This window comes from Capra hircus, chromosome 22, assembly GCF_001704415.2.
Source record: "Capra hircus breed San Clemente chromosome 22, ASM170441v1, whole genome shotgun sequence".
Lineage (NCBI taxonomy): Eukaryota > Metazoa > Chordata > Mammalia > Artiodactyla > Bovidae > Capra > Capra hircus.
Window position 1 is genome coordinate 59,716,481 of NC_030829.1, and position 26,667 is coordinate 59,743,147.

A 26,667-nucleotide genomic window follows, 5' to 3' on the forward strand; every position below is an offset into this window, starting at 1 on the left:
AGCCCCAGCACAGCTGGTCCCTGCCCCACTCCCAGCCGGCTAGGGTACGTGCACCCTGGGGATGAGGTGGGGAGAACCCTGCACTCAGATCCTGGTGGAAGCGGGAGTTCATAGACACAGCAAGCCTGGGCCCCAGGACAAGGGTCAGGGTCAGTGGGAAGCTTCCTGGAGACGCCGCAGGGCAGCCGCCCCGGGGACACGGGGACCCCCACGGCCCCTTAATTTGTGCTGCACCCCCACCTCCCTGGGACGACATGCCGGTGGGGCTGCAGGGCGGCCCGGCGTCGCCCTGGACGTGCTCCCCGAGTGAGGGCTGGAGTGATCCTCCAGGTGACCCTGTCTGCCCTTGGCCGGAGGCTGTTCCCGGCGTCCCGCGTGGAGACGTGGGAGCAGTCTGTGCCCCCAGACACCCCTTCCGGAGGCGCCAGGGGCCGTGCACATGTCCCAGACACTCCCGAGTGACTCCCCCGCCGTCACTGCCCTGTGCGTGGCTCACAGATGGGAAATGAGGCTACAGTCTCGCTCGAGGTCAGCGCGCGCCCTGGCTCGGCCAGTGGGCATGGCGGGACGTCCTTTCCCCCCGAAACCACCAGGGATCAGCTGCCCATCTGGGTGTTGCTCTCCTGCTTTTAGTCCCCGGGGTCCGGAAGGCGCTGGAGCCGGGGGGCTGGAGGGGACACGGGGGGGGGTCCTGGGAAGGGCCGGTCATCAAGCCCAGATACAGTTAGACCGGGAGTCGGGGCGTGGCTCGGTCGTGACCCGGCCCCCGAAAGCGGCGCCGCGTGCACCCGGGGCCTTGGCCCCACCGAGGCACACAGGCTTCCTGTTGTCCGCCTGGGGGTGCGCTCACCAGCCCGCCCCCAGGGAGCCTCCGGGCTGTGTCCCAGCTCTGCCCTGTGCACCCAGGTCAGCCCGCTGCACCGCTGTGGGAGCGAGCAGCTGTGTGATCACCTTCCTGGGCTAAGCCTTTCAGCTGCAGAAGCTTCAAAGTGCTCTTCAGAGCCATCAGAAGCTGTGGAATCAGTAAAGGCGCCTGTGCAGGTCCCTGGCACTTAAAGGGGTGGGCCTGCCGCTCACCCAGGGGCGGGCCAGGGACGCTCGCTCACTTGCTCGCTCGTCGGGCGTGGACCTGGTCCTCTTCGAGGGTGAGACTGTTGGGGTTCCCCCTGCCCCCTGGAGTCCCCACTCAGTGGCATGGGGTTTCCTCACTCTCCCCAGGTGCATGGGGGCCCCTCTGGGGGCCATTAGGGTTCTCCCTGGAGGGTCTGGGTGCCAGGCCGCCTCCCGGCAGCCCGTAAGGCTGCAGCTCGTTGTCCCCACTTTTGTGGTGTTATTAAGTCGCTGAGTCGTGTCCGACTCTGCGGCCCCATGAACCGCAGCTCGCCAGGCCTCCCCGTCCATCACCAGCTCCCGGAGCTCACTCAGACTCACGTCCATCGAGTCAGTGATGCCATCCGGCCATCTCATCCTCGGTCGTCCCCTTCTCCTCCTGCCCCCAATCCCTCCCAGCATCAGGGTCTTTTCCAGTGAGTCAGTTCTTCACATTAAGTGGCCAAAGGATTGGAGTTTCAGCTTCAACATCAGTCCTTCCAATGAATATTCAGGACTGATTTCCTTTAGGATTGATTGGTTGGATCTTCTTGCAGTCCAAAGGACTCTCAAGAGTCTTCTCCAACACTGCGGTTCAAAAGCATCAATTCTTCAGCGCTCAGCTTTCTTTATAGTCCAGCTCTCACATCCATACATGACCACTGCAAAAACCGTAGCCTTGACTAGATGGACCTTTGTGGGCAAAGTGATGTCTCTGGTTTCTAATATGCTGTCTAGGTTGGTCATAACTTTCCTTCCAAACAGAAACTGAGGACCACAGACTCTCTGGGTTCTGAACCGGAGGTCAGATGCAAGCCTGCCCAGTTCCGAGTCTCTGCTGCCTCCTCCTCCAGGGCTGGGGTCTCAGCTCCCAGGCTGTCCTTGGGCCGCGAGCGCTGAGGTGCCCTGGGGGGCTCTGTGGCTACACGGACCTGCCTTAGCCCACTGGCCTCACGATGAGGGTGGGATTCTCCTCCCACAGCCGTGGCCGGGTCACTCCTTCCTGAGCGGGATCCGGGGCTCTCTCCATGCGCCCGCAGGATCCTCAAATAAGTTTCGAAGAAGTGTGCCAGTTGACAATAAGAACCGTTGTATCGTGGATGCCAGCTTCTCTGTGGGTGAGCCGCTGCCCCACCCCTCCTCCCGGTGGCCATGGGCTCTCTCGGTGGATGGTGCTGGGGCAGAGGATGGCGGCAAGTAGCAGGGACCTGGACAAATCGATCCTCCCCGCCTGGGGTCTGCGGGCTCTCCAGCCCCCTGCCTCCCTCCTCGCCTTGGACCTCGGGGCCCTTCCTCAACCCCAGCTTCCTTGATCACCAGTCAGCCACTCTCTCTGCTTCTTCCTAATGAAAAGGCTAAAGAAACAAGCCCACCCTTAAAGAGTGTGTGCGGGGTGGTGGTTCCAAGCTTCTCCCCCACCTCCCCTGCGAGACGGCGTTTCCCCGTCTCTGGTTTTGTGGGGAGCAGGCAAACAGGCACCCAGGTATTTTTTTTTAGCTGTGATCTTAAAGCCATCAGAGATTCGTCTCTGCTCGATTGAGTTTTGTTAGAAACGTGGCCGGAACATACTCCGCTGGTTCAGAAGAGCTCAGGGTCTGGGTGGTGCCCACGTCTCTCACCCTGGGCTCCTTGGAAAGGGCAGCGTGCGGGTCAGGCGTGGCCCTGTTCCTGGTCCTGCCCGTGGGGGTCGGGGACACTGCCCCTCGTGGAGCCATGCTGCTGTCAGGAAGGGAGGGGCCCGATGGCGGGGGGCTGCCTGGTGCAGCAGCCAGGTGGGAGGAACAGGGCTTGGGGGGAGACCTCGGGGCTTGTGGGGAGACCGGGAGCTCTGTGCGGCGGAGTCCTTGCCAGGACTCGGGTGGGTGTCCGGGAGGGAAAGTGAAGGGGCAGCTGGACAGAAAAGGCCGTGCTGGACGAGGCAGTCAGATGTGCAGGGGCGGGGGGAGGCAGCCTGGTCCCATCACACGCGGCTCCCAGGGGCCCAGGTGTGACGGGGACACACGCAGAGTCAGCCTGCAGCCCCTGCGTCCCCGGGGAGCCGTGGTGGGTCGTCAACAGCAGCAGAAAGCTTCGGAGCCGCTCAGCAGACTCTGGGCCCCACCTGACGTTTCCCCCATGACTCCCTCGGGCCACTGTCCCTGGAGGGGGCGTGCCCCGAAAGCCCACCCCCGTGGGGCGGGGCCAGTGAAGGCAGGGTGCCCGGGGTGTCCCCTCTCTGCGCCTGGAGCACTTCACCTCCGTTTCCGCCTCGTTCACACTCTGGCCTTTGGAGGCACAGATCTCAGCTCCTGGGGTCGGGCTCACAGAGGAGCCCCCAGCCAGGAGCCCACAGACCGTCCTGTCTGCTCAGAAGCAGCCAGTCCCTTCCTTCCAGAATTCAAGCCCTCCCTGGCCTGTACGCGAGCCTGGGGCTGGCCCACTCCCAGCCTGACCCCTGACCCTGCCAGATGGGTCCTGTCCAACCCACGGCGCTTCAACAGATGCGGGAGCCTGACGTGGGCTGGATCGTGGGTGTTTGGGGCTGGGTGGGTGAACGCCCAGCACTTGGAGGCCACCGGTCCACATGTGTGAGGAAGGACCCGAGCGTGGGGTTGTGGTGAGGTCAGAGGTCGCCCCGTGGGTCCCCGGCCATCTGGGGCCCAGCTGTGCGAGAGGTTGTGAGGCCCCTGAAGGCCAATGAGCGAGCTTTCGGGGTGTGGGGGTGCTGGAGGGACAGCAGACGAGCACAGGCCTCTCGGGCACTGGGACCGGGGACGGCCGCACCCCAAGCCTCTGTCCGCCCCGTCCAGCCGGCCGCGGGTGGTGGCGCTCAGCCTGCGTCCTCGTTTCTTAAATGATGGTCAGCCCTTCCCTCAGGGCATTCGTGTAGAGATCCCAAGACAGGAGCCCCCGGGACCATGCCGACACCCCGCGGTCACTGGTAGCCAAGGGGCAGACCCCCCGTCAGCCCTGTGACGGCCGCCCAGACCCGGGACTCACCACCCACCGCTTTCCAAGCGAGTCTAATCTCAGCATTTCACAGCTCGCCTTGGAAACAGCATCTCTCCTCCCTGGGTGTCTGCAGAAACAGAAACGGCTGGCCCCGCCGCAGACGCGTGAGAGCCGGTTCACGCGTCTCCTGGATAAACACCAGCTCTGGGGGGGTGGGGATGGGGCTGGCCTGGACCTCAGTCCGGATCACGTTGGGGCAGCGTGTGTTAAGTGCCTACTGCATGGTGGCGCCTTGGCACACAGCGACCCCGTGGGCAGCTGAGGGACAGGCCGGTGGTGCACAGGCCCCCGTGCACGCAAATGCCGGGAGCCAGGCCTGTGCCCCCCTGCTGCTCCGCCTCTGCCTGGCCTGGTGGCGGTTTCTGCCCCAAGACAGTAAGCGGTGCCTTCTGATCAGGGCGCGTCCTGCCTCAGCTCGGGTGCCTGGGTGCTTCTGCTCTGCAGAAAATTCGAGATCACCGCCCAGAGTGGTCTGGGAAGGTGGCCGCACACATTGGGAGCAGCAAGGAAGCAGATGGCTGTTGCTGTCCCCGCCCGGCCGCCCCCTCCCAGCCCGAAAGCCAGGCCCGGGAGGCCATCTGGGCGGGGCAAGCAGGGGTCCTTGCCTGCCCGGCCGGGATCAGGCCCGGCTGATGCCCCGTCTGGGTGTCCCTCTCCTTAGTGGCCTGAGGCAGCCCGCGGGGTGGCTGGGCCGGGGTCCCACGGCGCTGACTGTAGCTTCCCCTCGTGTCCAGGTCTTCGCTGCGAAAGTTCTGAACCTCGTCCTGCCGAACATGTCCCTGGGCCGGATCGACTCCAGCGTGCTCTCGAGAAATAAGACAGAGGTGAGTCTTTCTGAGGAACTGGGGGCAACTGGGGCTGGTGGGGGGAGCTGGCCACGGCCCAGGCATGGGGGGAGTCCGGGCGTCGGCCTGGCCGCGGCCGTCTGCAGCCGTTCCCCCGAGGCTCCGTGTCAGGCGCCGTCTGGCTGCAGGGTCTGGTGGGAGCGGCGGCAGTGGTTCTCGAAGCTGTGCCCACGGGTGTGGGGCGCCTGACCAGGTGGGGCTGTGTGTGCGGCAGCCAGGTCTCGTGGGCTTGTGAGGGACAGCAGCAGTTCAGAGTGGCTTCAGCAGAAAGAGGGGTTTGTTGGTGAATGTAACGGGAGGCTCCAGGCACGGCTGGACCCAGGGGCTCAGAGTCTTAGCCCACTGTCTCTCTGCCCCTACCTCGTGTGTCCCTTGGTTTGGCCTTATTCCCAACCAGACTTCCCCGAGTGGAGGCGAAGCTGGCCACCAGCAGCCAGTGGGCAGGCAGCAGAGCCTTCCAGCAGCAGCTCTGAGACTGTGTACCTCAAACTGGCCGAACCCAGACAGAACCCACAGCACCTGGTTTCAGGGCCTCGTGAAGCTCAGGGTTTTGATGTCTCATCACAGAAAGAGTTCAGGGGAGACCCAGTGAGGGGCAAGGAGTGGGTCTACCCAGACAGAGAGAAGCAGCCTCCCCAGGCAGAGCGTGGGCCATCGCGCAGGGCGTGGTGCCAGTCAGGCCGGCGTCCGTGTCCACGGGTCCCTGTGGAGGCCAGGGCGGTCCATGAAGGTGCTGGTCAGGGCACCATGCCCCCGCCCCTCTGGTGAAGGGCCAGCACCCCGTCCCCAGCCTGCGAGGATGGACCCTCGAGCTCCAGGCCAGGTGGCTGTCTCGTCCTCAGTCACCCACCGTGGCCCGTGTTGCAGGGGCAGACAGGCTCTCCCCAGGTCCCAGGGCCTGCCCGGGGTCGCCTCCCTGAGAGCTATGTCTTGGGGGGCAGGACCCTGCAGGCTCACGGCCGCTGGACAGGCAGTGCCCTGGACAACGGGAGCATGACGCCGAGTCGTCTCCTGCCTCAGTTTCCCGTCTTCCGTCAGGATGCTGAGCTGGGGGTGTGTCTGCTGGTCAGCCCTGGCTTCCTTGGGGTCTGGCAGCATGATGGAATGTGGCCTCCTGGCCCTCTGAGCCACTCAGCTGGGTGGGAGTCACCCCAGACACGCAGGCAGGGATGTTCAGGCCACGGCTCCAGCTCCCCGGCCTCGAGAGCCCGCTGTTGCTGAGTCTGGCTTGGGCGGGACTCCAGAGGGAGCCAGTCCGCCCAGTCATCCACACCCCATTTGAATCAGAATTTAATTTTAAAAGCAGTCCCTCCAAACCGCCATCTTGGAGCCACATTTGACCCACCAGGGTTGAGAATATTTGAGTAAAGAAAGATGTTCATTCCAAGAGGCAGACCTGTGTGGTGAGAAGCGTGGCATTAGAGCCAGTCCTGACAGGACCGGGGCCGACATGAACCCAGTTCACAGATGAGGACACTGAGGCTCGGAGGGTAAGCCTTGCCTGAGGTTGCAAGCCAGTTGGGGCAGAGCTGCAACACAGAGCCTCTGATTTCACAGTCTGTGCTTGGCACGTCCTGGCAGCTGGGGTTTACGAGCGTGGAGCTCCTGACTTGTACTTCCTGGTCCACGCGGCGCGCGTGGTGGGCGAGGGTGCCGGGGACCACCGCTCTGTGTGCAGGGTCACTGCGAGGTGAGGCCCATGGGCAGGGCCTCCTCCAGCTGCTGCAGCCAAAGGATGACTCTGTTTCAAATGTGCGGTTTCCAGTGAAACCACTGATTTCTGCATCAGCCTCTTCACACTGTTCAGGGCTTCTCAAGGCAAGAACGCTGAGGTGGCTTGCCGTTCCCTTCTCCAGTGGGCCGCGTTTTGTGAGAACTCTCCACCGTGACCCGTCCGTCTTGGGTGGCCCCACACAGCACGACTCGTAGTTTCAGAGTTACACAAGGCTGTGGTCCGTGATCAGTTTGGGTAGTTTTCTGTGACGGTGGTTTTCATTCTGTCTGCCCTGTGATGGAGACGAGTAAGAGGCTTGTGCAGGCTTCCCAATGGGAGGGACTGGCTGTGGGGGAACCTGGCTCTTGCTCTGATGGGCAGGCCCTTGCTCAGTTCAGTTCAGTTCAGTCGCTCAGTCGTGTCCGACTCTTTGCGACCCCATGAATCGCAGCACGCCAGGCCTCCCTGTCCATCACCATCTCCCGGAGTTCACTCAGACTCACGTCCATGGAGTCCGTGATGCCATCCAGCCATCTCATCCTTGGTCGTCCCCTTCTCCTACTGCCCCCAATCCCTCCCAGCATCAGAGTCTTTTCCAATGAGTCAACTCTTCGTATGAGGTGGCCAAAGTACTGGAGCTTCAGCTTCAGCAGGCCCTTGCTTGGTAAATCTTTAATCCAGCCGTCTGCTGACGGGTGGGGCTGGAGCCCCTGCTCTGCTCAGGACTGCTGCTGCCTGTGACCCCAACCCCGCGGCAGGCCACTGCCGACCCACGCCTCTGCCAGAGACCCCCACAGGCAAGTCCGGCTCCGTATCTTCTGGGGATCACTGCTTCTTCTTCCTGGGTTCTGGTACGTACACAGAGAATTCCAGGAAAACATCCACTTTTGCTTCATTGACTATACTAAAGCCTTGGACTGTGTCGATCACAGTTAACTGTGGATAATTCTTCAAGAGGTGGGAATAGCAGACCACCTTACCCACCTCCTAGAAACCTGTGTGCAGGTCAAGAAGCAACAGTTAGAACTGGACATGGAACAACGAACTAGTTCAAAATTGAGAAAGGAGTGCATCAAGGCTGGATAGCATCACCCTGATTATTTAACTTCTGTGCAGAGTACATCATGTGAAATGTCGGGCTGGATGAAGCACAAGCTGGGATTACTGGGAGAAATACCAACAACCTCAGATATGCAGATGACACCACCCTTTTGGCAGAAAGTGAAGAAGAACTAAAGAGCCTCTTGATGAAAGTGAAAGAGGAATGAAAAACCTGGCTTAAACATTCAAAAAATGACGATCACGGCATCTGGTTTCATCACTTCATGGCAGATAGATGGGGAAATAATGGAAACAGTGAGAGACTTTATTTTGGGCTCCAAAGTCATTGCAAAATCACTCCAAAATCATCACAAGCCATGAAATTAAAAGACTCTGCTCCTTGGAAGAAAAGCTATGACCAACCTAGACAGCATATTAAAAAGCAGAGACATTGCTTTACCAACCAAGGTGTGTATAGTCAAAGGTATGGTTTTTCCAGTGGTCATGTATGAATGTGAGAGTTGGACTATAAAGAAAGCTGAGCGCCGAAGAACTGATGCTTTTGAACTGTGGTGCTGGAGAAGACTCTTGAGAGTCCCTTGAACTGCAAGGAGATCCAACCTAAAGGAAATCAACCCTGGATATTCATTGGAGGGACTGACGCTGAAGCTGAAACTCCAATACTTTGGCCACCTGATGCAGAGCCAACTCATTGGAAAAGACCCAAAGCTGGGAAAGATCGAAGGTGGGAGGAGAAGGGGACGACAGGGGATGAGCTGGTTGGATGGCATCACTGACTCTATGGACATGAGTTTGGGTAAACTCCGGGATTTGGTGATGGACAGGGAGGCCCGGCGTGCTGCAGTCCATGGGGCTGCAGAGTCTGACACGGCTGAGAGAGGGAACAGCCGCCAACTGCTGCAGCTGTGCGCGGGGGCGGGGGCGTGGGCGTGGGCGGGGGGCGTGGGGGGGGGAGGGGCGGGGCGGGCGGGGGGCGTGGGGGGAGGGGCGGGGGGGGGGGGGGGGGGGGGGGGGGGCGGGGCGGGGGGAGGGGCGGGGCGGGGGCGGGGAGGGGCGGGGCCCTCGGCCTTTTGAGAGCTGAGAGTACCCGGGCAAAAGAGGAGAAAAAGATCACGAGGTGATTCCAAGCACTCTCAGTTTGAAAGGAGCAGATTTCAGAGCTTCTGTCTCCTTTGTAAAATCACGAACACGGCCCCGAAGGCCTTACCCCGAAGGAAGCGTCTGGGTGACCGCCTCGCGGGCGGGCTTCCCCGCGCGCCCACCGCCGCGTCCCCGTCCACGGTCGCACAGCGCCATGTGTCCACGGGGGGGGCGCTCCAGAACCACCGCTCAGGTTCCCTGCTGGGCAGACTCGGAGCCTGGGCTCCGGCTGGAGTACAGGATTGTAGGGAGCAGAGAGGATTAGCTCCTGCCAGCGGGCGCTGGGAGCTGCCCTTTCCACATTCTGCCGAGCTTTAAAAATAGCAGCGCCGAGGGGCGGGGGAGCGGGAACGGGCGGAGCAGACACCTCGAGGACCCAAGGCGGCGGAGGCTCGCCCTCCGTGGGACGTCTCCCCTGCAGCCCGGCAGCCCTGAGGCCCGGGGCCCGGCACTGAGGGCCCGTCGGGCTTGCTGAAGCGGGACTCGGGGCGCGGCTGCAGGCCGGCGCGGACGCAGGCTCCCTGGCGGGCTCATCTCTGGGGTTCGCTGCGGCAGCCAGGATGGGCGGCATGACTCCCCACCCGCACTTGACAGCCTGGGACCCGCAGGCGCACACAGGCCCCGGCGCCGGAGGAAAGGCAGGGCCCCCCGGCGTGGTCTCAGCACCGCCCGCGGCGCTGTCTGGTTGCCCTGCTTCTTGCCACAGCTCCAGAACCTCCGTCTCACGAAACTTCAGCCCAGAGAGGCCAAGTCCCTTCCCCAGGGACTCGCAGCTGTTCCGTAAGGATTTGAACCTATGTCGGGCTTTGTGGTGAAGAATCCAGCTGCCGGTTCAGCAGACGCAGGTTCAATCCCTGGGTCAGGAAGGTCCCCGGTGGAGGAGATGGCAACCCAACCCCTCTAACCGCGCCTGGGGAATCCCACGGACAGAGGAGCCTGGCGGGCTACCGTCCCGGGGTCGCAGAGTCGGACAGGACTGGAGCGACTCAACCACTCTCACCTCGGAGCTCCTGGCTCTGCAACCTGGAAACAGCAGCCGCCGCTCAGCCTCTTCTCCGTTCTCCTCACATTTCGAACCCCGTCGAGGTACTGAGCATCCAGCCTCCACCGCGGCTTCCCCAGAACGCCGTGAGCCCCTCCCACTCGGGAGAGCCATGGATGTTCCACGCGGCTGTCCGGCCAAGGCCGCAGGCGGGGAAGGCGCGGAGGAGGAGCCTCTGACTGCTCACGGCAGGGCCCCAGCCCCCTCCGGCTCTTCCGCGGGGAGCGCCCCGTCCTGTGCCGAGGCGGTCTGCCTTCCAGAACCCAGCCTGTGTTGTCGCTGCACCAGGACGCGCTCCAAGCGCCTCCTGGCTGGTTGGCACGCACGCTGGCCGGCCGTATGGCGAGTTCCGGGCCCCCGGGGGGCGGAGCGGGCGCTGGCCTTGCTCCCACTCACAGCTGCAGGGGGCTCCGCTCCAGGCACCCACCCCCGCCACCCAGCGTTTCCGGCGTGCCTGCGTTGAGGATCGCACCCTGCTCCTGTGGCCTTTGTGGCTTCTGCCCACGCGGCCGGGAGGCCGCCTGCCCACGGCCTGGGGGCCTTGGCCACGCTGAGGCATTGAATCATCACAACAAGGGCTGCAGACAGGCCCAGCCTCCCCCGCCGCCCCGGCGGACCTGGCTGTCACTTCCCTTCAGGCCGGTCCTGCTCTGCGTCTCGTCCCCGCGCATGGCTTATCCCCACAAAAGACTCGTCTGTTTCCAGCAGCTGAGGGTCTGCCAGCGCCTTACAAATAAGCCTCGAGCCGCAGGAGGAGCCTCTCTTGGCACAGACCTCTACGCAGGGGTGACCACGGGGGCCTGGGTCAGCCGGTGCCCGCATAGAGGTCTGCTCACCCCCTCCCCTCCCCGTGTTCTCCACTCCCTGCCCCGCGCCCCCTGCGACTCTGGCAGGAGCATCTCTGAGCCCCAGAGAGGCTCTGCGCTTCCCCGACAGCTCAGCTGGTAAAGATTCCACCTGCAAAGCAGGAGACCCCGGCTCCACTCCTGGGTCAGAAGATGCCCTGGCGGAGGGAAAGGCTGCGCACTCCGGGGCTCTGACCTGGAGAATTCCGTGGACTGACTGTATGGCCCACGGGGCCGCAGAGAGTGGGACGTGACTGAGCGGCCTTCACTTTCTGAGAAGTCAGGCAGGGTCCGTGCGCGCTGCCCGAGTTCCCTCCTGCAGGACCGGAGGGTTCTGGCGGCCAGGACGCCCGTGTGCGCGGGCCGGGCTGACCCCTCAGAGACCCGGTGCTCCTGCTTTGTAGCTCCCCCTCGAGGCCTGTCCACTCTGACGGCCACTGGAAGAGGGTCACGGAGACGTGGTCGCCCAGGAAGGCCTCTCTGGGGTTAGGGTGGGGGCTGGCTGCTCAGGTGCTGCAGGCCTGGCCTTGGCGGGGGAGGCCCCGTCTGCCTCCTGTCCGGGGTGCGACACTGAACCTCGGGCGGGTCTAGGAAGACCTCAGAAAGCAGAGGCTGCTGGCATTGGGTCGGCTGGCTACCTGAGGGGGCTTGGTCCCCTGAGCCTGTTGCCCTATTCGGGGGTGTGGGCTCTGCCCTGCCCTCCTGGCCGCCCCCTCCGCCCGCCCGGCCTGCCCTCCCCCCGGCACCCAGGTCTCAACCCGTCAGCCTGTGCACGGGGCCTCTGTGCCCCAAGCATGGGAAAAGGGCCCGGGGCAGGAAGCCACTTGGGCTGTCCGAGCAGTTAGCCCAGAGCCATGTCCCCGAGGGGCTTGGCGGCTGGTCAGTGGGCAGGCACCAAGCCAGTCAGGCAGGATGCGGTCTGAGACACCTGCCCCGTCTCTGCTCCAGCGAGCAGGCCCCTCGCTGTCCCCTCGGGGGTGGGTGGAGTGACACCAGAGACTAGGGCAGGGCCAGGGAGCCCCCCAGGGCTGGCTCACATCCCGAGCTGCAGGCAGAGCCAGTGTCAGAGGGGGTCCTGAAAGGCGGCTGGCTCAGGAGGGTGGACCTGGCTGCCCAGCGTGTCTGGCACAGGGGCGGCTGTGGCCTTGGGTGCACAGGGCAGTGGACCGGCCTCTCAGGACGGCAGGTGGCTGCTGCATGAAGCCCAAAGCCTCCTTGGGCCCCTGTCCCTGCACTGACTGACCCCTAGCAACTCAGCGGGTTAACCCTGGTGACCCTGTGTCAGGGGAGACTCATACGCAGACCTGTGCCAACCCCCGCGCCAACCGTGGTATCGTCGCCACGTGAAACCGTCGACGCCAGCCTACGACGTGCTTACGGGAAGGGGCACAGACTGAGCCTGAGCCTGTCTGGGGGCCCTGGGCGTGGAAGGGAGGGTGAAGGGCCGGCCGGCAGGAAGCCGAGGCGTCTGGGGCTGTGCAGGGGGCGGCTCCCCGGGGTCTGACGGACACCCCTCTCCCCGCAGGTGGACATCTACAACTCGGACCCCCTGGTCTGCCGGGCGGGGCTCAAAGTCTGCTTCGGCATCCAGCTGCTCAACGCGGTGTCGCGGGTGGAGCGGGCGCTGCCCAAGCTGACGCTGCCTTTCCTGCTGCTGCAGGGCTCCGCCGACCGCCTCTGCGACAGCAGAGGTGCCTACCTGCTCATGGAGTCGGCCAAGAGCCAGGACAAGACACTCAAGGTGAGCAGCTGCCGCCGCCCCGCATCAGGAAGGGCGGGGTCCTGCCCTTGGGAGGCCCGTCCCGGGTGCTGGTGAGGCGTCAGCTGGCCGTTCACTCCCCGGGGAGCGCCCTCGTGTCAGGCACAACAGGACGGAAAAGTGTCATTTCTGGTGGGGAAGCCCCCCGAGTGTCTTCCCTCTAGACCGGGAAGCTGGCTGGCTGCAGGGACGGGGAGAGAGCGGACCCACAGGCTGTGTCCGCACTGAGTGGTGGCCAAGCCTGAAGGGGACTCTGGGCGGTCGGTGGGGCAGACAAGCCTCAGGACACGTGTGCGTGGCTCCCACCCTGGCACCCTCCCCTCGGGCACGGCCACATGGGTGCCCGATCTGGGGCTGCCTGCTGGGCCACGGGCACAAAGGCGGTCCCTGCGGTGCCGCGCCTGCTGCGGGGGCCGGGGTTGTAGCTCTGCTCTGCCCTGAGTCCTCTGCCTGCCCGCCCCCTCCCCAGCTCTGCTGCGAGGGTCAGCCCTGGCCAGCCGGTGGGCAGAGGGGGATTCAGATGAGCCTGGGATGGGGGCGGGCTGGAAGGAGATGGTATCTGGGGGAGGTGGCCCTGGGGACCGCAAGTCCTGTTCTGATACTCCTGAAACCTGGACAGAGGACTGAAAGCGGGGGCTCAGAGGTCTACACCCCCGTGCTCACGGCAGCCCCGAGATGGACGCGGGCCCGAAGAGCCCAGTGGGGTCCATCCCGACAGCAGGACATTACTCAGCCTCGGAAAGCGGGCGGGTGGGGGTGGGGGGGTTTCTGATAGCTTCCTGGTGCCACGTGCATGGACGCGCCTGGAGGAGGGCTGTGCTCAGTGAAACGAGCCGCTCACAAGAGCGCATTCCACCCCCAGGAAACGAGCAGAGCTGATGAAAGTCATCACGGTAGACAGCAGAGGGAATCCGCTGTGGCCCTGTGGTTGGGACTCGGTGCTTTCAGCTGCCGGGGCCCTGGTCGCAGAGCTGAGAGCTCAGAAGCCATGTAGCTTGGCCAGGAGAAAGAAGGAAGAGAAAGTAGCGCGCTGTCTCCAGGGGCAGGAAGCAGGGCGTGGAGCGGGCGTGTGGCGGGGCCAGGCTTTCGCTGTCACGACGAGCGTGCTGCAGAGCCGCCTGGGATGCCGCGCGCCCCCAGCCGCACACGCAGCGGCGGTCACGGTGGTCAGTTTCCTGTCACGTGATTTTAGTGCGGTCAGCGAAAGGAATGTGGAGACGCCTGTTAGAAATTGCCGGGAATGGCAAGGAGGCTGCTGGTTACACACGTGGAGAGTCCGGAAGGAGGTGGGACTGGAGATGTAGATTCTGAGGCGTCGACCACGGGCGGCTCCTACAGCCGGGGGCCTGGACGGGGTTCTGGGAGGCGTGAAGGGAGGAGGCCAGAGCCCCCCCAATCCCACAGCCAGCCTGCAGCTCGGGGTGCCGCGTGCTGCCAGGACCACCGCGTGGGGGAGGCTGGGGTCCCGCGGGGAGACGAGCACAGACAGGGCGGGGTGGCGGGGGGACGGTGTTTAAGGAAAGGGCCTGCGACCGAGGAGGGACGTCCGTCTGCAGACTGCCCGCTGACCAGCCCTGGCACAGGGCAGGGGTCCTCTCTGGGGGCCTCGCCACCCGCTGTGGTCCTGACCGCCCATCTCTCCTGGTTGCAGATTTATGAAGGTGCCTACCACATCCTCCACAAAGAGCTTCCCGAGGTGACCAGCTCCGTCTTCCGGGAGATAAACACGTGGGTCTCGCAAAGGACAGCGGTGGCGGGAGCAGGGTGCCCACCCTGAGCCCCCCGGCCAGCTGCGGGGCCACTGTCAGCAGGCGGGCAGAGGAAGGGCAGGGGCTGGCTTCTCAGACGTGGCTGAGACACACACACACCCCCCACAGATTGGAGGAACCCCTAGCACCGCTGACTCAGACAGTCTCACCACCTGTCAGGCTGTCCACCACAGCATCTGCCTTAAACGGTGGACGCTTTATGCAAAAACTAGAGCTCACGGCACTTTCCAGAGAACGTGCTGGAAGGCCTGAGGCCACACGGAGCCCTGCCCCGCCTCTCCTGCCCTGCAGGGTCCCAGGACCACCCCCCCAACCCCAGCAATAACTGGAGGGTGCCCTCCTGCCACCCCGCACCCTGGCTGTGCCCCTCTGGCCATGGGACGCGGGGCGGGTCCACTGCCCAGGCTGACTTGCATGCCTGCAGAGGCTGGGAAGTGCCCGCGGGCCTACACTGGCCTGTGTCGGCTCTGTGAGCCCTGGGGGCCGGGCTGGGCTGGGGGGCGGGGGCCTGGGCGTGGGAAGGGGGCCCCCCCACGCCCCTCCTGGGAGCATGGGGGCGGCCGCTGCTCCGACTGCTTACCCGACGCTCGGAGGGCCACTGTGCTGGACGTCTGTTCAGACACGGAGACCGTAGGTGGGAGGCAGGGGTCTTGACGGTGGAGCCACTTCCAGGGGCCGGAGCCGGTCCCAGGTCGTGCCCTGCCTGAGGCCCCAGCAGGAAGGGTGATTGGGGCCCCCGCAGCTGCCCCTCACTGGTGCCCCGCCTATGCCCCCCACCCCTCCCTGTTCTGGCTGGTGTGGTAATCGGGGCCCTGCCACCAAGGGGGTGCTTTCAGTGTCCGTGTGAGCGTGGTGGGGGCACTGCGCCCCAGGAGGGGAAGGCGCGGCCCCTGGATATAGGGCTGGGTGGGGCTCACCCCAGTCCTCCAGTGTCGGGAGCTGCTGCCCCGCTGCGCCCTGCTCTTCTGGGGAGGTCTCCCGCCTCCATTCCAGGGCCCCCCACCGCACGCTGAGCCAGAGCAGGCCCCCCAGTGAAGGAGCCCCATGGGCTCATGGGGGGACCGGCCAGGTCCCCACGGAGAGCGGCTTCGTCGCCCTGTTTCTCTTTGGAGGAGGAAAAAAAATGTAGAAGACGCCCCGGGGGCTCCGCCCGCTGCCCTCCTGCACCAAGGAGCCGTAGAGACGCCATGCACCAGCCCACACCCAGCCACCGCTGCGCCTCATGCGGAAGCGTGTCACCACGGCGGGCCGCTTCCCACGCCAAGTGCCGGGCAGGCACGTGGTCTGACCAGGAGTCTATCAACGCACGGACTTATGTTCTTTGAAAGCTTTCAGAGGTGCACATTCAGCCGTCTTCAGCGATCTGGTCAAAGAGTCGCCCCATTTGAAAGATGTTCCTCAGATCCGGGACTGTTTTCCTCACCGGGGCGGGCCAGGGCACGCCCTCCATGGTCAGGGTGCAGGTGGCCGTGTCTGGGGCCCCGTCCTGGCAGTACCAGCGAGTGCTCAGTCGGTCGCCTGCCATGCTGAACCCGGAGCCCCTGGGCCGTGCCCGCCTGGCCCTCAGCGGTGCAGGGGAGCCGGGTGTGCACAGGCCTGGCCCTGAGGCGGGCGGAGCACCGAGGCCAGGGAGAGGCAGGCAGCCGAGCCCATGTGGACCCGTCACTCAGGCCGCCTGGGCCACAGGAAGTGGTTCTGTGCGGAAGGGCTTTCCAGGAGATGCTGCCCGCGGCCCCCTGGGCCCACTCTTGGTGGGGACGGGGTGCTGACCCCGGCGCCCCCTCGGCCCTGGTGCTCAGACACCCCACAGGCCCCCACCCCCCTCACCGACCACTGACACCCCCCGTAGGACCACAGCGACTCCACACAGTTTCCTGGCTTGCTGTCATCCCCACGGCTCAGCCGCCTGCCTCCCCGTCCGCTGTCAGTGAGGCCCTGTGTGTTGGGTAACAGATAGTGCAGGGCCACACAGCTAACCCTAATAAACCACGGTTTCTGACGCTGTCGTCTGCCTGTCTGTCTGATCTACTCCGGGCGGCCTCCTGGCTGACCACACTCTGTGGGCCCCCGACTCCTGATGGGTTAGGAAGACGCCCTGGTCCCCCGACCTGGGGCTGTCCCGCTGCCTCGCCCACCCCAGCTCCCCCGCGGCTGAGGCAGCGATCTGCACGTCCGCCTGCATCCTGTCCCCCGAGCCCCAGGCGTGTCCTGCCGACGGGCTCCCTCCAGCCCTAGGCCCGACCCCGCCCACCTCCTGTCCCGCAGGGTGGCCAGGGTGAGTGTCTGGGGACTTGGACGGTGGCTCTTCCGGCCCCAACCCTCCAAGCCTGTCGGCCCAAGGCCAGCCTTCGGGGGACCCTCAGAGCCCTGTGCCCTCTGGAACTGAGCTGCGGGAACTGGGTCTTCATAAAGGTCTGGTCCCTGGGTCCAGGGCCAGTATTGCTGAGAGCTGGGGAGAGGTGCTGTCTGGGCCGGAACCCGGTGTTGGGGTCGTGGGTGCAGGCCCACTTCACGGCGGACACCCGCGCCCCCACCCAAGGCCGTCCCTCCAAGGGCCCTGGGTTTACTGCGCTGCTGCTGTCCTGAAAGTCTCAACCGCCCTGCGCGTCTCTCTGCCCCGAGTCCCGGGCCACCCGCAGTCACCGCTCTGAACTCCTGCGGCGGGCGGCCGGTCCCGCATCACTCGGGTCTGCGGCTGGGTCTGCCCTGCTCGTCTGGGGCGTGCTCCTCTGCCGGCTCGTCTGCCAGCCCCTCCTGTCGGGTGCTGTTTTCCATCTCTTGACCTGGGTGAGGTGGGAGCGTCCTGGGCGTCCCCCCTCCCCGGGCGCTGACGGGGGCTCTGGTGGGCTGGGGGGTGGCCCGGCCCCTGCCCCGTGTCGAAGCTGCTTGCGAGCGGGATCTGGTCACGTGGCGGCCGCTTCCAGGATCCTAGGGCCCCCGGCTGGTGCCAGCTCACTGGGGGCAGAGTCGGCCCAGAAGTCTGGGCTGCGCCCACCCCCTGGTGGGGAAGCCAGGCCTGGGGTGGTGGTGCCCCCTGCAGGCAGGCGAAGCTGGTCCTGGAGTGGGGGACCACTGGTGGGGGGCGCGGCTCCTGACAGGTGGGAGGCCTGGGGGATCCCGAAGCTTGCGTTGGCTGCTAGTGTGCAGGGCTGGGGCCCAGCTGGTCCCGGGAGTGGGGGGTCATCTGGGTCTGCTCTGCTCTGGGTGGGCCAGGTCTGGGGGTGCGGGACTACGGTTTCCTTTTTGTGATTTTTATTTTACATGGGAACATAGCTTTTGCCAAAAACCCTATGAGTTCAGCCGCTCAGTCGTGCCTGCCTCTGTAGTCCTCGGGGTCGCAGAGTTGGACACGGCTGAGCAACTGAACTGATGGTGTTTTGGCTTCCCAGGCGGCGCTAGTGGTGAAGAACCCACCTGCCAGTTCAGGAGACCTGAGATGTGGGTTCGATCCCTGGATCGGGAAGATCCCCTGGAGAAGGGCATGGCTACCCACTCCAGTATTCTTGCCAGGGGAATCCCCTGGACAGAGGAGTCCGGTGGGCTACAGTCCGTGGGGTCGCAGAGTCAGACACAGCTGAGACGGCAGCACAGCACGTAACCGATTCAGGGCTGCGCTTCAGGGGCGCAGCCGAGTGATCCGGTCTCACACCTGCAGACGCCCTTGCTTCCTCGGACCCCTTTGCTGTGCAGGTTCTTGCCGAGTTCTGAGCAGCACCACGAGGTCCTTGTTGGCTTTTGTGTGAGTCGTGAATCTGTTCATCCTAACCCCTAATCTATCCCTCCCCGCGTTCCCCGTTGATAACCATGTCTTTTAAATCTGAGTCTGTATTTTGTCCATCTGTATCATTTTTTAAAGATTTCATGCAGAAGTGATTGGTGTCTTTGTGTGACCTGGCAGTCTCCACGCCCACCCGTGTTGCTGCAGACAGCGTGGTGCTTTCGGCTGAGCCGCTCTCCGCGGCAGAACGCGTGTGCGCGTCGTCTGCATCCACTCCTCGGCTGACGCCTCGTTTCTAGCCTTGGCTGTTGTTAGCAGGGCCGCTGTGAAGCCTGGGCTGCACGTTTCAGACTGTGGTTTTCTCTAGATGGTGCCCAAGAGTGGGACTGCCGAGTCATACGGTAACTCTACGGTTGGTTTTTTAAGGAACTTTCACACTGTTCTCTGGAGTGGCTGCACCAGTTTACATTTCCACCAGCAGTGGAGGTGGGCTCCCTTTCTCCCCTCTCTCTCCAGCGTCTACCGTTTCTGGACTTCCTGATGACGGCCATCCTGGCGAGTGTGAGGCGACGCCTCCCTGCAGCTCTGACTCGCATCTCTAATAGCCGTGATGCTGAGCAGCTCCCCCCGTGCCTCTTGCCTGTCTGCCTGCCTGTCTTCGTTGGGGAAACGTCTGCGTAGACCTCCTGCCCGTTTTTATGGCTGCTTGCTGCTCTGACACTGAGCTCTAGGAGCCGCGTGTGCAGTGTGGAGGCTGACCCCCTGCCAGTCGTATCGCTTGCGAGTCTTTCCTCCCACTCTGTGGGTTGCCTGTTCCTGTCACGGCTTCCTTTTCTGTGCAAAAGAAAGTCCCGTTTATTTTTATTTTCATTACTCCAGGCAATGGACCCAAGAAGATGCTGCTGTGATTCATGTCAGAGGGAGTTCTGCCTGCTTCCCTCTAGCAGTTTCACAGTTGCCAGCCTTATAAGCAGGTCTGTGACCCACCGAGTCTGTGTGTGTGTGTGGTGGTGGAGGAGGATGTTCTCATTTCTTCCACATGGAGCTGTCCAGTTTAGACCCTGCTTTCTGTGTCCGTGTCCCCCTCTGGCGGGCGAGGCTGGCCTAGCAGCCTCCCTGGAGGGCGGCCCGCCCAGCCCCATGGGTGGACGGTGCTGTGTCCTGGCCGTCTGGTGGGCAGGGCTGTGTCCACCAGGGGGGTTAAGGGGGGTCTCAAGGCGGCTTGTCTGCTGCCGGCTGGGGCTGTGACCCTGCCCCGGGGCTGTGTGACTGAGTCTCCAGGCTCTGGGTCTGACGGGCCTGGATCTCAGCCCAGCGGCTGTGTTCACGGGGCCAGTGTGTCCAGGCGAGCCCCAGCCGCCCTCTCTCTCCAGGAGACGCTCCGTGGGCAGCAGGTAGGTCCGGCCCAGGCTCCTGCCCGGCTCGGCCTGCGTGAGGTTCTGTGCGGCTATGTGAGTGAGTCTGTGGGTCTCTGCCTCACGCCTTCACAGCCAGATGCTCTGGGGGCCCCAGGGTCACACCCCCGCATGGGGCGCAGGGTGGGCGCCCAGCGCTCACTCCCGGGGGACGCTCTGCAGCGTCACCTCCCCCAGGGTGGGGGGCTCCGCCGTCTCGCTGTGGTTCCTTCTTCATGTCATCAGCGGTAGGTCATCACAGGTAGGCTTTGGTCTTCGCCGCAGACGGCCGGCGCGCTCGTGGGAGGAGGTGGGCCCAGGCCGTCTCCACGCTGCAGCCTTGGATGTCCTGAGACGACGTCTGATGCCGTTCTCGCCGTGGGGCAGGTCCCGTGGGAGTCCAGAGCTGGCCTTGCCCCCGGGCAGAGGCCCCCCCGCCCCACGTGGCGTGTAGACCTGAAGGACGGCCGACCCGCTCCCCTGAGCGCGATGGAGCGGGTCGCCCTTCCGGTCGGCAGTCAGGGCTGAGGCAGGAGGCCCGTATCCGCGGCTCTGCTCCCGTTGCTTGCTTACTTTCCTTTGGTGCGGCAGCCAGCACTGGCTTCAGGCCTGTCTACTCTGGGAGATGCTGTGGCCACTAATCCCTGTTCAGCATACGGAAATGCTTCCCTGGGGTGTGGGTCGTGAGGAGTCTTCCTGGGCTGTCCCCACCCCTCGGACGCTCCTGCCAAGGGCTGTCACGTGGCCTGTGCCCCGTGGTCATGGGGGCTGCTCCCAGGACCGGGTGGGGTGGCACGGCTTGCCCAAGGGCAGCAGGGCAGGAAAAGCCGATGGAGCACCAGGCGAGAACAGAGTGGGCGCCGGAGGGGGTGTGTGAGGCAGTGCAGCCAGGGGCTGCAACGCCGAGACCAGCCGCTGGGCGGCGCCCACGGCCCTGGCTGGAGCGTCTGGAGCCCGGGGCGGACGCAGCCCCCGAGGGGGCAAGCTTGGGGGCGAGGCAGGCTGGGGGGCAGCCGCACCTGTCTCCCCTGCCCTCACGGCCCTGCCTGAAGTGCGGGGCTTCCTGCCCGTGCACCAAGGTGTCAGCTCCTGCTCCTGCCAAGGCGTACTCCCGGCCGGCAGGGAGAGCAGAGAGGAAAGGCGGCTTTGCAGGCTCTAGGCCAGAGCCGTCCCCTGCGGGCCTGGCCGCAGCTGAGGGCAGGGGAGCTGGGGGAGGAGCCAGGCGTGCGCCTGAGGCTCTGCGGGAGGGAGACCCGGGCTGCATCCACCCGCAGAGGCCGACACGCAGGTGAGCAGGTGGGGGGCGAGGCGGGGCCCCGACTGGGGCTGCGGTGCCAGGAGAGACCCTCAGAGCCCGCCCGGCAGCTGCTGCAGAGACTGAGAGGCCTCGAGAAGAGCACACAAGGGTCCGAGACCCACAGGTGGAGAGGGCTGAGCCACGTGCCCAGCTGCGCATGTTCCGCCTTCAGGAAGAGTTCCCGCCGAGGCTGTGGGCTGAGCCCACGCACCCCGGGGCCCCTCAGGACGCACACCAGCGTGGGGGGCTGGTGGCGCCACCCCCGCCCCCCCCCCGCCCCCACACACACGGCAAGGGCAGGTGAGACTCAGTGGGTGGACCCCACTCCTGCAGGGGCCCCTCAGGACCCCGGGACGCACACCAGCGTTGGGGTCGGGGGCTGGCGGCGCTGCGGCTCTAGCCCAGGGCCCAGCTGCCGCGGCACAGGTCCCAATGGGACATGCAGCCAGGCTTCCAGAAGCTTCTCCCTCATCAGTCCCCACCTAAGGCTGCGGCTCAGACCTTACCCAGGTGAGAGCCGCTGATGCCCTCAGAACTTCTGCTCCAGGAAGGCGGGCGGCTCCAGCCCTGGGACTGCACGCCCAGCTTTCTGCCGCCCCCAGCCCCTCCTCAGCCTGCTGCAGGGAGACCCGGCCCTGAAGGCTAGGCAGTTTCCCAGGTGAAACAAAGCACACATCCAGAGCCTTCGCTCCTGCGGGTGGGAAGGCTATTATAGAAGGGCAAAAACTATTCTGGGGTTAGGGCCAGAACTAGGGTGAGGCCAGTGAAGCTCTTGCCTTGGGCACTTAACTTAGGAGCACCAAAAACCTAGGTAATCAAAATAAGCGATATTTTAATGTCATTAGGGACCCAAATGCCGACAATCCACACAGAAACATCGGCCGTGGCTGTGCTCTGGTGCCCCCGGGATGACGGGGCAGCGTCCGTGCTGTCAGGCCGTCTCCTGGGGGCCACAAGCTGCTCCTACACTCCGTGTTACCGAGAACTTCTCCTGTTGCTGCGTTTTTCCTTGGTGGTTGGTCTACTTCCCCAGATGTGAACACTGCTGGGGTCTAGGCTTGGGATAGAATGCACGGATCATTTTCACCAGTAACGCCTGAACACTGATTCGAGCGTTCGCTTAGAAGCAGGCATGGGGAGCTGGGCTCCAGGCTGAGGTCACACAGACAGTGACTTCTGTCCTTAGCCCCACGGCAGTAAGAACAGCGGGGCTCACTAAGTGTGTACCAGACCGCAGACGGCTTGCCTCGTTGCCGGGGAAGCAACTGCTGGCTCCTCCAAACCTGTCCTGGCCCCCGAGGGTGGGGGACAGGCTGCCCTGGCCCCCGAGGGTGGGGGACAGGCTGCCCTCAGCAAGAGGAGCCTGCCTGGCAGGGGGCCGGTCCCGGCAGGCAGGTCTCAGGGCGCCAGCCAACACCATCTCTTGTCGATGAGGCCCCCTACCCCGTCCTGGCACACAAGCTCCCACAGTGAAGTCAAGCTTTACTGCCATGCTGACACTGTGGCCCCCTCGTGGCGGCTCTGTGCAAATAAGCCAGCTCCCCCAGGGAGACATGGCAGGAGGGGCGGGGGCTGAAGGAGGAAGGCCCTTAGAGACCCTCACCCCAGGATGCCCTGAGTGGTGCCCAGCCCCAGAGCTCGGGGGCTGGTTTGTGCTGAGAAAGGCCTCATCCCCAGGCGAACCTCCTGGGGCCCCAAGCAGAGTGGAGAGAGCCGCTGCAGCCACCGGGACGCCCCCGGCTCCCTGACAGCCCCGTGTGGCGGTCAGCAGTCCAGGCCGATGGACACCAGCAGCTCCTCCAGCACCCGCAGGCGCTGTGCGGCCTGCTCCATGGCGTGGCGGGTCTGCACCAGGCTGCCCATGTGGAATCGGATGTCGTCCACCAGTGGGATGGAGTCCGTCTCCTGCCGGCCGGCCACGGCCGCGGCCTCCTCCCGCACGGCCTCCACGAAGTCCTCCTGATGCACCAGCTGTGGACAGGCTGGATCAGGGTCCGTCCGCCGCCCAGGCCCGGCCACCCGGGGCCCACACTCACCTTCTCGATGACCCTGGCCATGTACTTGGTACACTGGTCCTCCAGGCGCGCCAGGCCGAACAGCTTGGCCACACGCCACACCCCCACCACACTGTCCTCATCCAGCAGCTGGGCCAGGCTGCGGCCACACAGCTGCTTCAGGCCCGGCAGCAGATACATGTCGGCCATGCTCAGCACGTCGTAGGCCAACTCTGGCGGCAGCTGCAACGACGGAGGGTGAGGAAGGGCACCTGGAGACTGAAGGCGGGCCCCTGGGGCTCACGGCACACGCCGGCTCGGCCCTGAGACCCACACGACCCTGAGACCCGCGCCTGCTGCTGTGGGGCAGGCCCCCACTCAGGCGTCCCCTCGTCCAGCAGTGGCCGTGACGGGAGCCTACGGAGGGTGCTCTGCCCCACTGAGCCCCCCCAGCTGGGTGCTATCCCTGCCCTGGACATCACCGCAGAGAAGGGAGAGAGAAGCCCTCCTCCTCAGCCGCTGTTTCTTGGGGTCTCTATGACAGGGACCGCACACACGCCGGCTGCCTTCGGGGTAGCTGAAGGCATCCTGGGGTCCCCAGCACACTCTGGCTGGAGGCGCAGTCCACACGGGCACACGCTCCCCTCGCTGGTCGGACGTATGACGCACCTCGGTGTGGTCGCTGTACACGTAGTACAGCACGTGTGTGAAGACCTCAGGCGAGACGCTGTGCAGGGTGACGGCCGGGAGGCCGCCTGAGGCCTCCAGCTGCTCGCTCTCCTGGAAGTGGTCGTCCAGCAAGGCCCGGAAGTACTCGCTGCGGCCACAGAAGAAGGCCTGCGGGAGGCTGGGCTCAGGCAGGGCTGCCCCGGGAGCAGGGCTGGACGCGCGTCTGCGGGCGAAGCCGCCTACCTTGTGGCAGAGGAAGTCGTAGCTGCCCACGCGGAAGCAGACGTCGGGGCAGCTGCTGAGGCCGGCGCAGGGGAAGGGCAGCTCCCCGAGGTCGCCCTGGGGGGAGGCGGGGCAGGCTCAGGGCAGGCGCGAGGGAGAGCAGCCTGGCCCGGGCCCATCCTAGCTCACCCTGGAAGGTGACGCTGTTCCAGGGGTCGAGTTAGACACGAGAGCCGACAGAGCGAGAGAGGGGCTCAGAAAAGGGAAGCGCCAGGCTCTGGGCCTAACCTGCAGCCCAGGGCGGGGCCTTACCCGGAGCTCAGGGGGCAGGGCGCAGTCAGCCAGCAGGGCCAGGTCCTCCCGCAGCTGGGGGTCCGCCTGGGGGGGCTCGATAGTCAGCACCTTCATGCACACACCCGGCTTGGAGGCCACTGCGGGGAAGAGCGTGCCGCTTCAGGGAGTGGGCCGCCTGCAGGCGCCCGCCCGAGCCCAGGGCCTGAGGCCGGGACGGCCCCACTCACACTTGGCCTCCAGGGCACCGAGCAGGCCCCACAGCTGGCACTGCCGGGCCAGGCGCTCACAGTCGCTGACATGCTCCACGCCGACGTCCAGGCAGCCTGGGTGCAGGGACAGTGCGGGGGGAGACTCAGGGACTGAGGAAGCCCTCGGCTGCCCCCCGAACCCCCAGGAGGCGGGTGGTCCATCTGCCCAACCACTGGGCTACAGGGCCGCTGTCTGAGCTCTCAGGCCCCAGGACAGCAAGAGGACCTCAGACCATGGGTGGACAAGCCGACCGAGGAGGCAGCTGCACCGTCCCACCATAGCAGACGAGCCCAAGAGGGAAACGGCGGCCCCAAGGCCATGTCTGGTGCCGCAGCCCCTGCCCACCGAGCGCGGCTCACCTGTATACAGGTACTGCAACAGCGCCCCGAAGGCCACGGGGTTGATCTGTGGGCAGAGACAGGGTCAGAGATGGCCACACCACACGCGCCTCCCCCAGCGCCCGCTGACGCACCAGGGGGTGCCTGAGGACCACCATGCTCTTGCCCTTCCACTTGGTGTCGAGCATGTGGGCGAAGTAGGTGCTGCGTGCGCCCAGAACGCCGCGATGCGCCCGGAAGGACTTGCCGTGCACCACGAAGGCCACGTCGCTGTGGAGGCCCTGCTCCAGGAGCCTGTGGGCCGCGGGGGGCTCAGCAGTGTGCCCAGAGTCCCGTGCAGCAGGAGAGCCCTCCCCGGCGCAGGCCCCGGCAGGCCGGCTCACCGCAGCAGGAAGCTATAGTAGAGGTCCCGCCGCCGGAAGGAGGCCGTCACCTGCCTATAGTCACGCAGCGCCCGGCGGATGGCGTCGCTCTGCGCGCCGTAGAGGCAGCGCTCACCGTCGAAGGTGTTGGCCTCGCAGCGGGCTCCTGAGGGCAGCAGAGCTGCCTGTCAGCGGGGCCTAGGGCTGCCCACCACAGCTGGGGACGGGGAGGTGCTCGCCCTCCCACACACACAGACACACACACGGGGCCCCGGGACCGCCCTGCCCCAGCACCCTCCCCGCCAGGCCCTGGGCACACGCCACCGGGCACACAGACACCTTGGAGGCCGGCCTGACCTATGCTGGGCCCCGGGGACACACCACAGACAGACGGTCCCCTGTCCGCAGAAAACTGGGCTCCCAGGGGCAGGAAGACACACACAGTTGGCTTCAGGGGCTCTGAAGAAAGCTGGGAAGGTGAAGGGTGGCTCTGCTGCAGCTGCCACAGGGGTGCGGTGGGGGCACCAGGGCAGACAAGGAGCCGGCAGCTGAGCCAGGCGCGCCCCCGGGAAAGCGCCGTCCGAGCAGAGGGAACGGCCTGTGCCCAGGCGCCGAGGAAGAGCAGTGGTGCCGGCGGGGCTGGCCGGGGGCAGAGGGGCACACTCCACGGGGCCGCTCGGACGCAGCCAGGCTCTCCAGCTTGCGGGAGGCGCGGCTGGGAGGCCCTGTGGGACTTCACGCAGGTCAGACTGGCCTCCCGGGCGCTGGGCAGATGCTGAGCTGGGCCCTGGAGATGGATGTCGGGGGACGGGTTCTGGGAGCACCCCTAAGGGGGTGCAGGAATGCGCCCACCGCCCACCCTGCACTCACCGTTGGCCAGCAGGTAGAGCACCAGCTCCTCGTGCCCACAGAGGCAGGCGTAGTACCTGAGGGGATGGGGCGAGGGCGCCGTCAGGCCCACAGGCCGCCACCCCGCTCCCCTCACTCCCTCCCTGCCCGGCACTCACAGGGGGGTGCTGCCCCACTCCCCCCTGCCCGGCACTCACAGGGGGGTGCTGCCCCACTCCCCCCTGCCCGGCACTCACAGAGGGGTGCTGCCCCACTCCCCCCTGCCCGGCACTCACAGGGGGTGCTGCCCCACTCCGCCCTGCCCGGCACTCACAGGGGGTGCTGCCTGCCGCCCACATGCTGCCCCTGCCCGGCACTCACAGGGGGGTGCTGTCCCACTCCCCCCTGCACGGCACTCACAGAGGGGTGCTGCCCCACTCCGCCCTGCCCGGCACTCACAGGGGGTGCTGCCCCACTCCGCCCTGCCCGGCACTCACAGGGGGGTGCTGCCCCACTCCGCCCTGCCCGGCACTCACAGGGGGGTGCTGTCCCACTTGTCCCGCACGTTCACCTCCACTTCTCGCTGCTCCAGCAGATACCTGGCAGGGGGGACGGGGTTAGAGAAGACCTGCGGGAGGGGAAGGAGGGAAGCCTCCTCTAGTGAGGGCAGGTGAGGCAGAGACAGCGCAGGACAGGCGCTGAAGGCCAAGCAGCCAGGACAGGGTGTGGACGTGGGAGCGTGGGCGTCAGGGGCCTGGGCGCTGGAGAGGCTGACCACCCGCTGACAGCGCTGGGAGGGGCCGCCCAGCAGGAGGCCTGCAGGGTCCCGGAGGCGTGGGAGGGAAGAACGGGAGACTCCCTAAGGTGGGCGTCAGGAGACAGGGCGGCAGACGGGCGGGGGTAGGGGCGACCACTGAGGATGCTGGAGGCCTCGGCACATGCCCAGGCGGGAGGGACCCAGTGTGTTCTGAAGAGCACCAGGCTTTGGAGGCTACGTAAANNTGAACAGGTCCATGCAACTCTCTACCCGACAACCTTCCTACCTA

At 65.3% G+C, this 26,667-nt stretch overlaps 2 protein-coding genes across 7 annotated transcripts in view; one reads left to right on the plus strand and one right to left on the minus strand.

Annotated features, from left to right (window-relative positions):
• MGLL (monoglyceride lipase) overlaps positions 1 to 16,256 on the plus strand; it is an 87,873-nt gene extending 71,617 nt beyond the window's left edge. For 3 of the 6 annotated variants that reach the window (XM_018067058.1, XM_018067053.1, XM_018067057.1), the window contains 3 exons: positions 4,815 to 4,904; positions 12,254 to 12,469; positions 14,139 to 16,256. In XM_018067058.1, coding sequence (XP_017922547.1) covers positions 4,815 to 4,904; positions 12,254 to 12,469; positions 14,139 to 14,264 — 432 coding nt within the window. In that variant the 3' untranslated portion in view covers positions 14,265 to 16,256. Of the gene's footprint in view, positions 1 to 2,129; positions 2,208 to 4,814; positions 4,905 to 12,253; positions 12,470 to 14,138 lie in introns of all 6 variants that reach the window. The other 3 variants (XM_018067052.1, XM_018067055.1, XM_018067056.1) reach the window with 2 other exon arrangements.
• ABTB1 (ankyrin repeat and BTB domain containing 1) lies at positions 21,478 to 26,220 on the minus strand (the record flags this gene model as incomplete). Its single annotated transcript, XM_018067059.1, is given in 11 exon segments — positions 21,478 to 22,636; positions 22,702 to 22,902; positions 23,329 to 23,496; positions 23,572 to 23,667; positions 23,863 to 23,981; positions 24,072 to 24,167; positions 24,453 to 24,498; positions 24,566 to 24,725; positions 24,815 to 24,959; positions 25,664 to 25,719; positions 26,158 to 26,220. Coding segments are annotated over 11 exon segments (1,357 nt in total), but the record flags the coding sequence as incomplete, so codon positions are not given.